At 34.7% G+C, this 16,899-nt stretch overlaps 2 protein-coding genes across 2 annotated transcripts; both read left to right on the forward strand.

Moving 5' to 3' along the window:
• Window positions 1–2,836: 2,836 nt before the first annotated feature.
• On the forward strand, window positions 2,837–5,559 carry LOC113709509 (uncharacterized). Its single transcript, XM_072064472.1, has 8 exons — window positions 2,837–2,935; window positions 3,174–3,283; window positions 3,393–3,525; window positions 3,898–3,992; window positions 4,543–4,627; window positions 4,917–5,017; window positions 5,125–5,216; window positions 5,330–5,559. Exons 1-8 carry the CDS (start codon window positions 2,885–2,887, stop codon window positions 5,362–5,364), a joined length of 702 nt encoding a protein of 233 aa, XP_071920573.1. The 5' UTR covers window positions 2,837–2,884; the 3' UTR covers window positions 5,365–5,559.
• Window positions 5,560–7,588: 2,029 nt separating this feature from the next.
• On the forward strand, window positions 7,589–16,107 carry LOC113710429 (protein LUTEIN DEFICIENT 5, chloroplastic-like). Its single transcript, XM_072064438.1, has 16 exons — window positions 7,589–7,946; window positions 8,064–8,250; window positions 8,523–8,739; window positions 8,865–8,936; window positions 9,110–9,220; window positions 9,377–9,568; window positions 9,776–9,937; window positions 11,616–11,711; window positions 11,793–11,894; window positions 12,441–12,473; window positions 12,596–12,676; window positions 12,773–12,855; window positions 13,984–14,115; window positions 15,020–15,080; window positions 15,235–15,300; window positions 15,480–16,107. Exons 1-16 carry the CDS (start codon window positions 7,811–7,813, stop codon window positions 15,666–15,668), a joined length of 1,920 nt encoding a protein of 639 aa, XP_071920539.1. The 5' UTR covers window positions 7,589–7,810; the 3' UTR covers window positions 15,669–16,107.
• The last annotated feature ends 792 nt before the right edge of the window (window positions 16,108–16,899 follow it).

A 16,899-nucleotide genomic window follows, 5' to 3' on the forward strand; every position in this document is an offset into this window, starting at 1 on the left:
CACAATCTCTCTCACCTTACTATCCAACTCAAACTCTTCCTCGTCTGTATAATGTATTTGCGATTTTTGTTAGTGATAAAATCAACATTTCAGAGAAGATTTTTATTTGGAAAGCGAAAAACGAGTAAAAATAAATGTGAAAGTAACACGTAAATGATAAATTCTTGAACGCACTCGTGGAATTATCTTTTTTCTGTTCTCCCTTAAAAGGGCATCTTCTATACCCCAATTCCACTACCCCAAAAGGGAAGGAAATCTTAAGAAAATATTTTCTTGTTGGTTGAATTGTGAAGTTGGATTCCCTGCTGGATATAACCTTTTATTCTGCCTAAAATATGCAGGTTTAATTTAGACAGCATTGAACGTAGATGACTGGTTTTGAATACAAATATGCTGTAGTTTTTACATGTTCGAGGGGAAAGTGAAATTAATTTGAGAACGTGTCCAAATGTAAGAGGAGTGTGAATGTATATTCAGATGTATTAGATACGTTCGAAACATCTGATATAAATATACTTTTAAAACTTCGGGTTGATTCGATGTTCGAGATTATTCTATATTCAATAAGAATATGTATTTAGATGCTGAATTATGTATAATTTAAATATGTTAACAAATATTATATCACTTCACACATGTTATATCCTGTATGCATATCCTACAAGGTATCAAACAGAACCTGCTTCCGCAAATTTTCATCTGTCACCCAAAATTCCAGATGTCAAATGCCGGTCATCAATTTTCAAGCTTGATTTCCATGACTTTGTACGTCGAGCTACACAGGATGTACAGACATACACACAGCTTGTACGTTTTTGTCAAGAAAATATGGCCAATTATTATGGTTTTAATAACACTTTGGCCCCCTAATCTTTGAGAAAATCACATCTTATCACCGTCAACCTTAAAAATATACACTTCACCACCTATGAAGACTAATCAACCTTGAAAATCTAAACTCCATAACGACAAGTGAGTGTTCTGACTATATTGCCCATTTGTTGTTGAATTATTTATAGTTTATAATTATTGCCCTTCGTTTGCAAAAAATGGTGAAGTTTGATTAATCTCTATTTTCCTCCTCTCAGTTTAATAATAAGACGTATTAGTCATTTTTAATAATTTTTGTTAAGTATTTAATGTTGTACTAATTTGATAAATAAAAATAAAAAGATGTTATATTAAGTCTTCATAAACTAATATAATAAAGATTATTTTTTAAAGAATAAGAAGTTTAAGATTACCTTATTCTTTCAAAATTTTGCTGACTAAATTTATTGTTATTGCTTTGGTTCTTGTCCTTATTGTTTGATTTAAACTCCAATCAACTGAACAAAGTATATGCAAAAGTGAACATTAGTCCAACAAAAAATTTTATCATAAAAAACTAAATGTAATTTTTTTTAGTTTTTATCAATTTAATATTTTTTGTATAGTAGATATTACAGAGAAAGTATATATTTGTTAGCAATAAAATACAAATAATAGTAAGTTATAAATAATCTCACAAATAAGAGGACATTAATGTCATTGCACTTACTTTTTATGCATTGTAAACCTTGACTAGTTTTTTTTTTTTTTGGGGGGGGGGGGGGGGGGGGGGGGGGGGGGAGGGGTGGGGTTTATATGCTTTTAAGATTGAGGATAGTAAAGTATGAATATCCCTAAAGTTTAAGGGAGCAAAGTGTGATTAATTGAATTCCTTATGCCATGGTCATACATTACGTGCAGAATTTTTGTTTAATTGGTACAATTAGAGCCATCAATTTTCTTAAACAAGTATAGCCTATGATTAACAATGTGCTTAGTCCCATGGCTATGGACCTCTTGTTGATTTTTCTCACTACAATTAAAGTTTAGAGCATGTAAGGTATAAAATTAAGATTAAACAACACTGTAATATTTACTTTTTCATTCTTTTTATTATTCAGATACAATGGAGGGATACTATACTATTAAAACCTTCCTTCTAAAGATAAGGCGCAATATTCATTCAATATTTATACCTAAAAGCAACATATTTACAAAAAATTCCCGAAAGGAAATAAATTATTACCACAGGAAATGAGAATTAATTAGTATAATTTATAACAAAAGTTACATTTGTCCATATAAGGATGCAATAAATTATAAGGCCAATTTATTGCAAATCTTAAGGAATAATAAGTGCAATTGACAATGTTTATCTTCTATTTTCCATCTAGTAAATGCTAATATTAAGTTTCCTCTATTGCCATAATTTAGTCAAGTACTTCCAAGAAGCATTGAATGACTTTCCAACTATGCCTCAACCATGAAATAAGTTGGATATGGATTGCACTTTTTTTGAATCCTTCTCATTAAATGTAATTAATGCACAGTATTTTCTTCGTACCAGAATTCCATATTAATCATTTATCATTATTAATTTCCATTTCAGCAAAATTTTTGCTGGAAAACTAGTCCTATAAATTCATATCCATCAAAGCTTCTTCAGAAATCGTAACCAAGTCCTCGTTTTCAAGCATTTGGGGGGTGTGCTTAAGCTGGTATCCACCCCACCATGATACTGTTTACTAAATCTTCTTTCCAAAATATTATTGTTACTTTCTCAGTCTCAGAATAACGATATATTCTTGGTTATGTACGTAGAAAATGCAGATTATTTTTTTTAATCACTATCATGGATCACACATCATCCATCTCCAAAAGAAAATCCTTCATCTTTTATTGCAAAGTTTCATTTTCTTGCATTGATTTTCAGTTTAGTTTAGAAGGTAATTCTGTTTTTTTTTATACATAAATTTTGAAATTCTCACTTTGTGTCATTTTTGTTTTTGGTCATTCAAGATTTAAAAAAAAAAAAAAAAAAAGTCTAGGAAGGTTATCAAAGGCCATTTTCCAGATGCCTAAGAGGGTTACCAAGAGGGCACGGACGTGTAAAGCTCAAAATAAGGTATGGTCTCTGGTTCTTTAATTAAAGAAGGTAGAAGAAATTCAATTTACAATAGCTTTTCTTTGTCTTAAAATCTATCAAGTCCAAGGGGTACAATTAATTCTTGCCCAAGTAGTAATAAATGCTCAGATGATGATATATATCTTTTTTTTTTTTTTTTTTGCTTGCCAGAATACCTTTTGAGTTGGTAAATATACTGTTCTAATTTTGATACTTAAAAGAAGTACTTATTTCACAGGACCAGAAGAACCAAGGGATACCAAAGGGGTCATCCTCTTCACCCAAAGAAACCAAAAAGCATGCCAAGAATCATGATCCTACTCCATCTCTGAATCCATTTCCAGAAGGGTATTTTCCTATATGGAGATTGCTAATGCAGAAACCAATTTCATATCCTAAAATTAAAGAATTCTACAATTGTTAGTATTTGATTCTAATTGCTTTTGGTATTTTGTAGATGGAAAGCTGCAGGGGTTGAACTTAGTTTGTCCAACTCTCATCCTGAAATTGTTCCCCAAGAGGATCAAAAGGAACCAATAGTTCCAACATTTCAGTTCTTGGCTCCTTCTCCATCTGCTGATCAAAAAAGTGTATGACTGCATGCTTAAACACACACACACACACACACTCCCCCCCCCCCAACAAAAAAAAAATTTAGGCCTTAGTCATTACCATGCATCTATGGCATTACGTTCTTATGATGATCTACCCTTTTCTTGAAGGAGTACATACTTGCAAACTGGATCTCTTTTCTGAAGTTGTTGACAAAAATTAAACCATGTTGAGGAAAAGTTAGACCATGCTAATTAGCATTTAAAAATGGTAAAGCTTATTCAATATAATGTATCCAATGATCAGACAGAAAACTAACCATCTTGCGCAAAGCTTAATCGGATGTTGAATTATTTTGATTCTGTGAGTCGAGCAGATTAGCATACTTTTGTAACTCTTGCATATTTCAGAATGCAAATCATCAGCGGTTTGGATCCAATGCAAACCAAGTCAGCAGGCCATTTCAGAACCAAGTTAAGCCAAATGAAATTTCAGGTCTACAATGGTAAGAACCGACAACCTTTTTATTACTGCATTATATATGCGTTCTCGTGGTTTGTAAATGACACCCCAAAAAAGGAAAAAAAAATGTTCCACTTTCTACAAATAGGCTAATGTTATTTCTTTTGTTAGTTTGCTTCACATACAAAATTTCATCTGATTCTGCACATAATCAGAGTCCAATTTATTTGAGATAGTTTCTAGTCATTATTTACATAAGTTGCAAGAAAAAAAAAAAAGAAAATTGTAAAGATTTTCCAAACTATACTCATCAAAAGTTTTCCTAATTTGGATTTCAAGAGCAAGAAATTACAAAACGACGTAAAGCCAACATTATTGCCAAAAATTCCTTTTTACCTGCAAATCAACCATACAAGATAACATGTTGCATGACCTGTTTGTTTCACATTGTTTGAAATCTTTAATTGTTAGCTCTTATTGAGCTTCTACCTTAAATAGGTGTTACTCAAGAAACAAACACAAAATCTTGGTTTTATAATGAATATAGTGAAACTTTTGTTTTTTTGTTTTTTTTTTTTTTTTGGCCCTCGTAGGTCACCAGGCGTTCAAACATTTTCAGATTTGTTAAGGGGATCGCATAGCTCTCATGAAAGAAGTATATTTCCTTCTTTGCTACAGGTATGATCTTGTTACCATTGTTGCCTTTAAGGGTAAATTAATTGTTGTTTCTGTCCTCTATGGAGTGCCAAATTGAATTAAGGGCATAAACTAGAATAAGTTCGAAGGATAAGAATCCAGAAGTTCTCAGGTTCGAATCCTTCTGTTTACACTAAAAAAAAAAAATTTAAAGGACAAGAATCCAAAAGTGAAAATTAAAGCACAAGAACCCAATGAATTACATCAAATTCTTTCTTTTTGGATACACGTTGAAAATAATTGATTTGCCATATAACAAAACTTATTTCAGGACGAACACATGGAATCATCTGAGAATCGACCAAGAAGTGGGTTTTTTCAAGCTCAAGCCACACAAGATCCAATTGCAGCTGGTACATTTCCTAACAAAAGGTGACAAAATTTTGCATGGCCTATGATAATAACATTTAGTATTACATTTATCTCTATTTTTTCCATGTTAAAACAACTAATTATTAACTCTAAAATTCCTGCTGTAGGTATCGTATAACTTCATTGTATGATCCCATTTATGAAGCTATGGGCCTGCCTGTGGATCCTATTTTGCGATGCTTTGTGTTGATTCAACAAGGTAAAGAGATCTTTTACTAATATGAACTTAACTTCTCCCAATTTAAATTGTGGCTGCAATATGAGATTAAATGTTTATTCTAAATTCCCTTTTTTTTTCCCCATTTATGGCAGCTGAAAACAAGGGGAAATCCTTTCCCAACCCTTGACTCTTTCAGTATCTTGGAGCCATGTCGAGGCCACAGAGCAAAGTCCCAAAATTTGATCCTATGAGATGATATGTCGATAGTTTATTGCTTCAATAAGAAAAAAATGTATTTTAGTTTCTGTTGGCAAAGTAGTTTAAAAAAAATGTTGTATGACTAAAACCGAATTTCCTTTGGGAATAAGTTATATTTTGTGGTTTTCATGCAGCGCCATTTTGTTACGGGTCTCTTTTGGGTGTTACACGACGTCATCCAAGCTTACAAGAAACCCACCCTTTAGATGGGACAAGAATTTGTGCAAACAATAATTTCTTTCCACAATGGCAATTTTGTTACATGTAATTATTCTTTTTAATTTCTGAATAAGCAAGAAATTTAACTAGTAGCAAAGAAAAGTCCGATATATAAAACCATCACAGCCAAAAAAAAAAAAACAAGTGTATCATTGACCAGTGATATGGCTATAGTTTGTTGAGCAAGAAATTCCAGATTATTGCAGCACAACTACTCAAAGGCCATGCCTAGCTGTTATGGGGAAGGCTAGGTATGCACGATAGCCATAAATAAAAGGAGAAAAGAGCAGGGATAATAGGTAGGAGACGAAAGCAAAGCAGCATTGCAGAGCTAGTAAATAGCAATAATGGATATAGTTCAATTTTATGCCAAACTTCTTGTCTTTCTGAGTCATTGGTTTTATTCTTGATCGTGTGAATCATACATATAGGCTATAGTTTCTACCCTTTATTAATTTTCAAGACTTCCTGTTTTCGGGCTTTTAAGTGTCTATTGGTGCATACCATTACCAACAACAATAGTTAATTGTGTTAAAAAAAAAATTTTTTAAGAAACACAAGAAAAACCACATAGAGTCAATAGAATTTTTGATGCAAAATTAATAATCCATCCATTCTTTTTCATAAAAATATAAATTAAAAGAATTTAGCAATTTATTTACCCTAATTGTGCCATGAGTAGGCCTGTCAACGGTCCGGGTCCGGACCCGATCCAGATCCGTAAAATTATTGCAGGTATGGGTAAGGATTTAATTTCGTTACCCGGACCCGGATTCGGATCCGTTTTGTCAAACAAAAAAATGGATCGGATACGGAATATAGTATTCCGACCCGTATTAGACCCGGATCCGGAAATAAATGGATTAATAATTTAAAATATGTATATTTATCAATATAATTTGATTAGGGTGATGTATTTGAGTAAAGTCAATTTGATTTATTTACTTATTTGGTTTTTTTTTGTATTAGTTAGAAATTAGTGTACAAATATATTTTTTTCTCATTTTTATTAGAAATTGTAAATTTTCATAATTTTTTTCGAGTAGACTCGGATCCGGATCCGGAACCCGTCGGATCCGGATCCGGATCCGGAACATAGAATAAAAGACCCATAGGGTAAACGGGTCGAATCTGGATCCGATTTGGTATACCGGGTCCGAATTCGAATCCGAAATAAAGAATTTTGACCCAGACCCGGCCCGTTAACAGGCCTAGCCATGAGCACTAGTACATATGAAAAAGTAAAAGATCATTCTAAACGTGGAGATCATGCAGCTTTTTTTTTTTTCACTAAAACTAATAGAAAAGCTAATTTACTAACTAGAAGTAGATCCATTTAACAAATAATTAATTTTCTATACATTAACGACAAATACACTATCATCATCATCATATGTATAACAACTAATCGTAATCTGAATTTGAAATCAAACACATATCCAGTCGAACCAGTATATACACGAACAGTTAATTTATAACGAAATCTATTGTTAATTTATGATATAACATCTCTAAAAACTTATTTGTATTATAGAGGATGATTTGATAGAGTATCACTCTCCGACTGTACTTGACTTATTTTATGTAAACCCTACTAACATTGGGTGTAGTAAAATAATTTATTTCATAAATTCCATTCACCTTTTTATCTTTTCAATTACTTTTTATTTTACATACATCACATCACAAAAAGTGCTACAGTAATTATTTTAAATAAATAATCCAAATAAACTCTTATCCAAACAAACTCATTATTATATTTCTTACTCACCACAAAAAAAATAAAAAGAAAAATATTTTAAATGCCATTTTCATGATTTTGGAGTTTTGTTTTTTCTCCAAAAAAAAAAATACCCTTAACCCAACACGTGAGACATCACATCTGGAACGTCAAAACGGTATCATCACCAATAGACCCACTCTCCCTCCGAAGATACCTTTCCGTGGCTTTGCAGTTGGTGCGATACCGATGCCGCCACATTTCACATTTGTATATTGTAAGTTTAACCGACCCACCGCAGCCCCACTTCCAGCCCCCCACTCTCTCTTGTCATTGCTCTGCTACTACTAGTCTACTACTGCCTTCTTGTCTGCCTTCTTGTATTTTCGACTTTATCAAGACTCGCAGAATTCTCATCATACGTACAATTCTCCTAATGGCTGCTGCTGCAAGTCTTCCTCTGCTTCAATTCTCAGGTCACTCCCTGCAGCCCAAACTCCCAACTAACAAGAAATTCAGACCGACATTTGTGGACCCTTTATCTCCACCTGCGTCATCTTCAAAGTCAAATGGTGGGTAATGGGATGGTGAATTATTTGGTTTGTATGCTTATATCGTCTCGTATTTCACTTATTTTCTTCGTTTCTTTGGGGGGTCTTTGTTTTTGTTGTGCGAATTTGTCTGTGCAGGGAGCTGTAGAAATTTTGCTGTGATTAGGTGCGCTTATGACTCGAATGGGGATGGAAGAGGGCCTGGTAGTGGAGGTGGAGGTGTGGAGGACGGCGCCAAGAGTGTGGAGAAGATTATTGAAGAGAAAAGGCGAGCTGAATTGTCTGCCCGTATTGCTGCTGGCGAGTTTACAGTTGAGAAATCCGGGTAATGTATTCGTTTAAGGATCAGTTGCACATTGTGCGTTAGAGTTCCTACCTGGAAACGAATTTTGTAAAATGTAGTTATTCTCAGCTTTGATTCTTTGGGAAGAAAAAAAAACAAAGATGATGTAGTCTCATATTTCATGTGGGTCTGTATGAGTTTGCTGTTTATGCTGCTTATGTTATCAAGAAGCCATCTTTTCAGATTTTTTTTTTCTGGTGGAGTTCTGTTCTTAATGTTGGTTGTTTATTTATTTGCGTGTTGTTTGGGACTAGATTTCCGTCAGTGCTCAAGAATTCTTTACTGAAATTGGGGTTGCCTAAAGATATTCTTGAGTTTTTGTTCGGGAAGATAGGTCCTGCGGATGATTATCCAAAGATTCCAGAGGCAAAAGGATCGGTTAGTGCAATCCGGAGTGAGGCCTTCTTCATTCCTCTCTATGAGCTTTACCTCACTTATGGCGGGATTTTTAGGTTGACCTTTGGTCCCAAGGTTTGTAAAATCTTTTGGTTTGTCTTTTGCCGTATAGTGTGGTTATTGAATTTATTTGTGTAGATATAAACTGCTGTTAGCTCTGCAGCTTTTGTGTCTCATTGGTCCCAATTTGTCTATTGCAGTCCTTTTTAATTGTTTCAGATCCATCAATTGCCAAACATATACTGAAGGACAATTCAAAAGCTTATTCAAAGGTGACAGCAACTGAAATACCTTTCTCTTATTTTTAGTTTTTTTTTTTCATTTTCTATTTCTGAATTTGAGGGAAAAAAAGGAATCATTAGGGTGAAAAGAAAAAAGGATGAACGTGGAAAATCAGCATTGCACTAATGAGGGAAATTAACTCCTCGATATTCTTGATAACTAGGGCGTCCTCGCTGAGATTTTGGAATTTGTGATGGGCAAGGGACTCATACCTGCTGATGGGGAGGTTTGGCGTGTTAGGCGACGTGCTATAGTCCCCGCTTTACATAAAAAGGTATCCTGGAGTTTATGCGTCTGTTCTTCCCATTTCAATGCCGGTTGTTGCCAGTTGGTATCCTGCTCAATTTCATTGGCCAAACTTTGCATTGGGTTTATTCTTTGGCGAGAGGCTTCTCCACTGCTGATTCTCTTTCAATTGTGTGTTGTGCAGTATGTTGCTGCAATGATCAGTTTGTTTGGACAAGCAACAGATAGGCTCTGCAGAGAGCTTGATGAAGCAGCTTCTAATGGCGAGGATGTAGAAATGGAATCGCTTTTTTCCCGGCTAACATTGGATATTATCGGGAAAGCTGTATTTAATTATGATTTTGATTCATTAAAAGTTGATACAGGAATAGTTGAGGTATTCACATCCTCTTCTATTACAAGTATCTTGTATTGCTTGAAGGTTGTGTTGCTAAATCAAGAAGCTTTGCTGGAAAATAACATGAAATTTCAACATCCTAACTAAGGGCATGAATACCGAACTTTGATAAGAAGAAATTGTCCTGTTCTCAAGACTTTCAAAGTTTGATGGACTTATGGTGTCTGAATTCTGCTATTGTTACAGGCTGTATATACTGTACTGCGAGAAGCTGAGGATCGAAGTGTTGCTCCAATTCCTGTATGGGAGATTCCCATTTGGAAAGATATTTCACCTAGGCAAAAGAAGGTTAACGCTGCTCTCAAGCTAGTGAATGACACACTGAATGATCTGATTGCAATTTGTAAGGTAAAGTTATTTTTGTGATTTATAGTCTTTTTTTTTTTTAACTTGCTAAAATTCTTTTCATCCTTTTTATCTTATTTCTCTGGTATCACTGTAGACTTCATAGGTAATAATGCAGAGTGTGATCTTACTTGTATACAGAACCTCCAGTACCAGCATGTTCAGTTTTGACCTTTTTTTTAAATCCAAAAAGATAATTTCGGTTTTGACATGTTGACATGCTGTATATTGCCTGTTCAGGGATTTACTTTCAACTGTTCAACAGAGCCAAAAAATCATTAAATCAAGTTGAGGCATTCAGATTTGCTTCCTTGTTTTCATTAATTCATAGGAGAGAAAAGGTCCAAAAAATAATCAAAAACCTTATGTGTAACCCCAAAGTCAAATTCAAACAACATTCATCTTTTAAACTAATTTAGTGCTTAGTTATACTATAACAGTTTCTCAATTATTGGGCAATTTTTTTTTTTCTTTTTAGCATTTCAGTTTCAACTATAGTAGTTCACAAGATTCGGAAAAGGACGGTCTTGTTGCAATCTATCCATGTTAATCCTGTTATTTCCTGCATTTCAGTTTCATCTGTAGTAGTTTACAGATTTCAGAACTGGCTCATCTTTGTTGCAATCTATTCATGTTAATCCAGTTATTGTGGTTCTGAATTTTCTCTCATCTTGTTGTCCTTTCACCTTCATTTTTTTCTGTTTCGAATAAATTATCCACACTTTCATGTTTTTGCTTCTTCATGGCAGCATTTCTCCCTGCATCATTCATGTCTCTCGTATGTATAATAGTTAGGGTGAAAGAAGATGAATTTTATTTAAGAAAAGGTAAACGAACTTCACACTATCTGCTTTAGTGATCAACTTCAGGGAGAAACTGCGTTTACTCTCTTACTTTTAGATCAGCAATGGGAAAAACTCTATTAGTGTGTTAGTAAGAAAGATAAATCATTCAAGGACTAAAAAAAGCATATGTAGTATTTGATGCTTTTTGTGGAAACAGGATTCACCTGATGCAGCAACAAATCTGTAGTTTATATGCTTTTCTTTTGTAATGATTAGATGATAGTGTGGGTTAAGACCCTTTTGATGGCTATAGTGGTTTAGCTAATTTGTATGTGGCTCCAATAACAAAATATAAATCATCTTAACCGTGCTTGGAAATTGTGCTTGTGCACCCTTTACTTTTGGTTAGGAAGTGAAAGGAACAATTTATGCATCAAAGCATTTGAGAGACAAATAACTTGTTAAGACCTCTTAGCATGTATAAGGAAGAATTTACACATCAAAGGAATTAAGAAGCAAATATCTTTTTAACGCCTCCTAAGATGTATCTTATATGTCCAGGCACAGGAGTGGTTCTTTTCTCTTCCTTTCTCGAGCATGTATTTCTTTTCCAATATACTTAAGTAAATAACACATGCTACTAGTAGCTCATGCTGGATTTGCAAGCTGCTTATTCTGCCTTGTTTGGCTTAACATGAAAACTGCTGGTGTATGCTAAAAACTACTTTGGTGTTGTCTTTACACCCCAAGTACATGTTGTTCTAGAATATTACGAGGTCTTCTTATCCCGAGTACGTGGACCCAATGCAACTTATATATCTTGAAGTAGACTAGAGAACCTCACCTATTCAGGACTAATTCATCTTTTCTTAAATCTGTATCTTTACTAATTGCAGAGAATGGTAGATGAAGAAGAGTTGCAGTTCCATGAGGAGTACATGAATGAACAAGATCCTAGTATTCTTCATTTTCTGCTAGCATCTGGCGACGATGTAAACATCTTTTGTGCCTTGTTATTATGTTTACTGCATCATTATTTTTTTCTACAAAGGTTCTCATGTACTAAGTATTAGGTCTCTAGCAAACAACTGCGCGATGATTTGATGACACTGCTTATAGCTGGGCATGAGACATCTGCTGCAGTACTGACATGGACATTTTATCTTCTTTCCAAGGTTTTTATTTTATTCTATTTGTTTTACTACTCAACTTCTTTGAAATGTGTTTGTCCATGAAGTGAAGAAGCAATTTTATTTTCATATAGTAGTTGTACAGCTATCACTATGCAATTTGGGCATATTCAGAACTTTACAGATGCAGACTATGTTGATTAACAAACTTTCCTAGAAGTTAGGTAATTTGAGAATTTGGAGTACATCTTTTCAGATGATAACAACATAATGTTAATCAGTATTTTTCTTGAGAAGCATATGCCACACAATTACTATTAACTACAAATTCTGTAATATCTTTCCATTCCATTGCTGCTTCGTTCTGGTAAGTGCTTAACTTATACAGTTTTGGTTAAAGCTACAAGTTTGGTTCTCTTGGTTATTTCTTCTCTAACTCCTCCCCCTGCCAAGACAACATCTCTGCCTAAATGTGTAATTTTTAACCATGACTGTTGAAAGTAAATTTGTGCTTTGCCAATGTTAAATTATCTTCTACAATGGTTGAGCTTATATGATAGTTGTTTTTGTGTCTTGGGCTAATAACTGCAGGAACCTAGTGTGCTAGCCAAGCTTCAAAATGAGGTAGGTTGAAACTTTGGATTTTTTTGTGGCTGCATTAAATTCCACAATCTCTGTTTTAACTAATAATATAAGTGCTATAACAATAATAGATCGATATCTTATATTTTAAAATGTTGTTTCAGGCGGATGCAGTTCTTGGTGATCGGTTTCCAACCATGGAAGACCTGAAGAAACTGAAATACACAACTCGAGTGATTAATGAAGTGAGAAGCATTTCTTTGTAATTCATTAAGAATCAACCAGTTTTTGGGTAGTATGCAGGATTTTTTTCTTATTGTCTTAGTTTTGTCATTTTGCAGTCCTTGAGACTCTATCCACAGCCGCCAGTTTTAATCCGCCGTTCTCTTGAAAATGACATGCTTGGAGAGTACCCAATTAGAAGGTCAAAATTGTTTGTTCATTTTTTTTAAGCCAAAATTGTTATTTCGTGGACCCAAGGCATGCAGGATTTGTATTTATTAGGTATTCTTTACTTTGCACAAGATAAAAGGCAATTATAGATCGTCAGCTTAAATTAACTTTACAATAAAAGAACAGAGACTAGGATGTATTTGGTTTATTCTATTTATAGGTCAGCTTAAATCAATTTTATTTATTTTATTTTGGGTTTAGTTGTTTAAAAAATGCAGGGCAAAAATCAGCCTCAAAGGAACATTCCAACATTCTGATCCATTCATATCTGAATTCCATTATGTCTGGCATTGTTGGAGCTGTAGGCACACTTACTATGATTTTTTTAGACATATACACTAGTTTACCTCTGTAATCCTGCCATTGTAATATGATTTCTGGCATCCTAGGAATGTTAAAGTCAAACTGGTGAAAATTTGCATGTCCTATTTCCTTGCATTTAAGTGTGATAAGGTGCTTTAGCTGGAACAAAATTTTTCAGTCTCCAGATCCTAGGGTGAGCTAATCTGGGAGAAATCCAAATGAAGGCTTGGTGACAAGTTCAAGACATCTGATACATCTCCTATCTATTTCCTTGGGAGATCCAAAATTATGCTTGTTTCTTGTTTTAACATTTACTCTTACCGAAGGCTGCATTATGGAACCAATGCATTTTACATTTCTAAAGACAGATGACAGAGTTAAAGGGTGGAGATTAGTGGTTGACACTCATCAATAGTAATTGGCTAAAATTTTTGAATTTCTCCTAATTCAATACAAGTTTGTTGCACCCAGGTTGTGACATGTTGGTTCTCATTTTTGGTGAAATCTAAGCTTTTGTGACTGCTCGACTGATCTTCCCTTTACAAGTGGACACAAATACAGGAAAAGACCAAGATTAAAATTCTGGCACGTGATATCTTAACCTGCACAAACTTCTCAACACTAATTTAGAGTAATATTTTGCTTTTAACCTGATTTTGCAACAAATAATAAAAAGGCTTCTGAATGGTTTCAGCTTATAAGTTTGCCAGTGTTGCTTCCTCCACTTTCAGTCTTCTTGGACAATTTTCATGATGTATCCACAGAATTGAAGAATATTTTCTCTCTTTTGATACAGGGGTGAAGATATTTTTATTTCTGTTTGGAACTTGCATCATTGTCCCAAACGTTGGGAAGAAGCAGAGAGATTTAACCCAGAAAGATGGCCTCTGGATGGACCTAATCCAAATGAGACCAACCAGGATTTCAGGTAAATTCACTTGTTTGTGGCTATGTAGTCTTCCTGCTCAAGGTTTTATCGTCATGATCATCATTATTATTATTGATGAATTCTTTTGTGATAGTTGCTGCTTATGGTTCATCGTTTAAGCTTTATATATTTTCTTATTTTATTTTATGTTATATGATTTGCGTTTTTCTTTCATGGAGGAATGACTGGTACAGTTTAGGAGATTGGGCTGTACAGAAACAGCATGACATCCATTTTTGGAAAAACGTTGAGGGACTAACATGTGCATGGAGCTCTGATACTTTTAGGGCACCTGGAAATTATCAGCTTTAAACAGTTGTACTTGTGTATGCTCAAAATTTGTGAAGGTCCCCATTTAAGTGAGAAAATGAGCATGTTTCTTTCATTTTGAAGAAAATATAAGCCGCAGATGCATGTTGGGGATTGATTCCATTTTCATGGGTATGACAGATAAATAGGAGAATACAAGTTACACTAGACAATTGCTGATAAATACAACTGTGCACATACATTGATATGTCTATTGCCAAACACGAGCACATGTTTGTGTATGATTCTCTCTGGGATTTGTGTGTGATCTGTTATTTATGGATGCTAGAAAGCACTTGTATGCAGAGAGGAGGTAATTCACATCAACCAGTAGTGGATCAATTGCCCTGAAATTGGTTTAGTTGGAATTCTGGAATGAATATCTCTCAGGACTTAGGAGAGAAAAAATTGAAAGCTTTGTAATTAATTATACCTGATAAAGAGACTTTTGTCTGGTATTTTAATGGCTACTAAAATGGTATGCTGTTAGTTTCTGTCAATTTATTCTTAGCAACTTTTTTCTGCTTCTCATTAAATGCATACATACCGTGTTTTGAGAAGCTAGAATTATTTTCTCATGTTATTACGGTTTCAGCTACTTGCCATTTGGAGGGGGACCAAGAAAGTGTGTTGGAGACATGTTTGCTTCCTTTGAGGTAATCTTTTAGTCAAGTACTTCACTTGTAAGTCAGTAGATGATATTGACAGCACGATACATGATTTCTTTACCTGATGGAGCCCTGCTATCTCTGTTTTTTTAAAACTATACCTGTATTTTGGTTGTAATCTCGATGTTTCTTTAATCAACAGACCATAGTTGCAGTTTCAATGCTTGTTCAACGCTTCAATTTTCAAATGGCAGTTGGAGCTCCTCCTGTAAGTTATATTGAGTTCTCTTTTGCAACTTCACAGAGATTCAATTCTGTATTCGGAAGCACAATAACTGGATGTTGCTAAGAATCGAACTCCATTTGCTTGGAAGTTTATCTGATCATCCACTCTCAATTTGTGAAGTTGAATCAAATACATGTTTACATGAATTGAGTTGTCTGCAGGTTCAAATGACTACAGGGGCAACAATACACACAACACAAGGCTTGAAGATGACCGTTACAAGGAGGATGAGGCCTCCTATAGTCCCCACATTGGAGATACCGGCGGTGAGAAGCGATTCTTCAGTGAACGTTTCAGATATCAGCACAGCACCCGATCAGAAAAGTGAAGTTTCCCCTTCTGTTTCCTAGTCTCCAAATGTTCGTGGCTGCAACATCAAATCGCATATTAAGTGGTGAATCAAGTACCGGATGAGAAAAGGCTACCTTTGCTCTGCTTGTGTACGTTTGCAACGTATGGTGTTTTCGAGGCGAACCAATTTCTGGCTGAGAAAGGCTATGTTCCCCATCTCTCTCACGCCTAAATCCAATCCAATGGCATCATTAGTTGCGCAGCAAGCGTGATAATGTCAAGGGAAGGTGGAAAAGAGTTGTGACTGCTGCCAAGTCCATCACCAAATGCAGAAAGTCTATGCAGTATGATGGCTTTTGAAGCCTTTGTAGTTGTAAATCTTGTATCTAGATTTTGATGAACGAAAAAACCTCTTGTTTTCTCCAGTCAGCTAGTATTTGTATCAATTCATCTAACAATAGCTTATTTAGGTCGATCAATCCTCCATTTGCTTCGCCAGGATCGTTATTTTTCCTCAGTTTATCTACCGCTGCCCCAAGCTTCTTTGCTCTATATTTCTACAGACTCACGTTTCATCACCCAAAGTTCTGAAAAACTTCTGAGCGCAAAGAATACACGTTTGGATCTCTCACTTGGGGCCTTCGAACCCACAATCGAAGCAAAAAACTTTAAGAAAAAAAAGGAAAGGAAAACAGAGCCTGCTGCATTCTTGCCCACGAGTCAAGTAACAGACAAACAAAACGAAAGATTTTATGCTGTTGGTGCACTACTGCCTTTTCACTCCATTTCCTTGTAGAGGTGAACAAAGCATCTAGTTGAAAATCCTTCAAAGTCCATTGGAGAACTGCATCTAAGAAGAAAACTACAGGATTATGTCCTCGACAAACAAACCGCTAGGACTAGCTGCTTGAGACAGGAATCCATCCTCACAACCAAAAGGATCGCCTAATTTGGTACAATTCAAGAACATAAGATGAAACATAATACCAATCAGACAACTTACTATTGTAACAGAAGATGTTACGAGTGATTGGCTGGCTTCAGAATTTCCTCCATTTTTAATTGTCACCGATTAATATCTGGAGTAACATCAACACTAGTGGTCTATACAATCTTGGAAAATATTGCAGAATAGAAAAATTGAAAAGTGTCATCCCCTTTTGCTGTATCTATGAGTGAGGGAATAGAAAAGGATTAATTTTATTTTGTATCATTTAACTGTATCTAAATTTTCACACGTTGGTTTATAAACTTTAAAATATAGTAAAATTTGTCTCGTTTAAGTAAAAT

This window comes from Coffea arabica, chromosome 9c (genome assembly GCF_036785885.1).
Source record: "Coffea arabica cultivar ET-39 chromosome 9c, Coffea Arabica ET-39 HiFi, whole genome shotgun sequence".
Lineage (NCBI taxonomy): Eukaryota > Viridiplantae > Streptophyta > Magnoliopsida > Gentianales > Rubiaceae > Coffea > Coffea arabica.

Excerpts from the sequence above, each read along its gene's own strand:
- LOC113710429 (XM_072064438.1), top strand. The coding sequence starts at position 7,811 with ATGGCTGCTGCTGCAAGTCTTCCTCTGCTTCAATTCTCAGGTCACTCC. Across the intron at positions 11,712-11,792 it reads TGCTAGCATCTGGCGACGAT|GTCTCTAGCAAACAACTGCG; the intron begins GTAAACATCTTT and ends ACTAAGTATTAG. Across the intron at positions 12,474-12,595 it reads TAGCCAAGCTTCAAAATGAG|GCGGATGCAGTTCTTGGTGA; the intron begins GTAGGTTGAAAC and ends ATGTTGTTTCAG.
- LOC113709509 (XM_072064472.1), top strand. The coding sequence starts at position 2,885 with ATGCCTAAGAGGGTTACCAAGAGGGCACGGACGTGTAAAGCTCAAAAT. Across the intron at positions 3,284-3,392 it reads CTGAATCCATTTCCAGAAGG|ATGGAAAGCTGCAGGGGTTG; the intron begins GTATTTTCCTAT and ends GGTATTTTGTAG. Across the intron at positions 3,526-3,897 it reads CATCTGCTGATCAAAAAAGT|AATGCAAATCATCAGCGGTT; the intron begins GTATGACTGCAT and ends TGCATATTTCAG.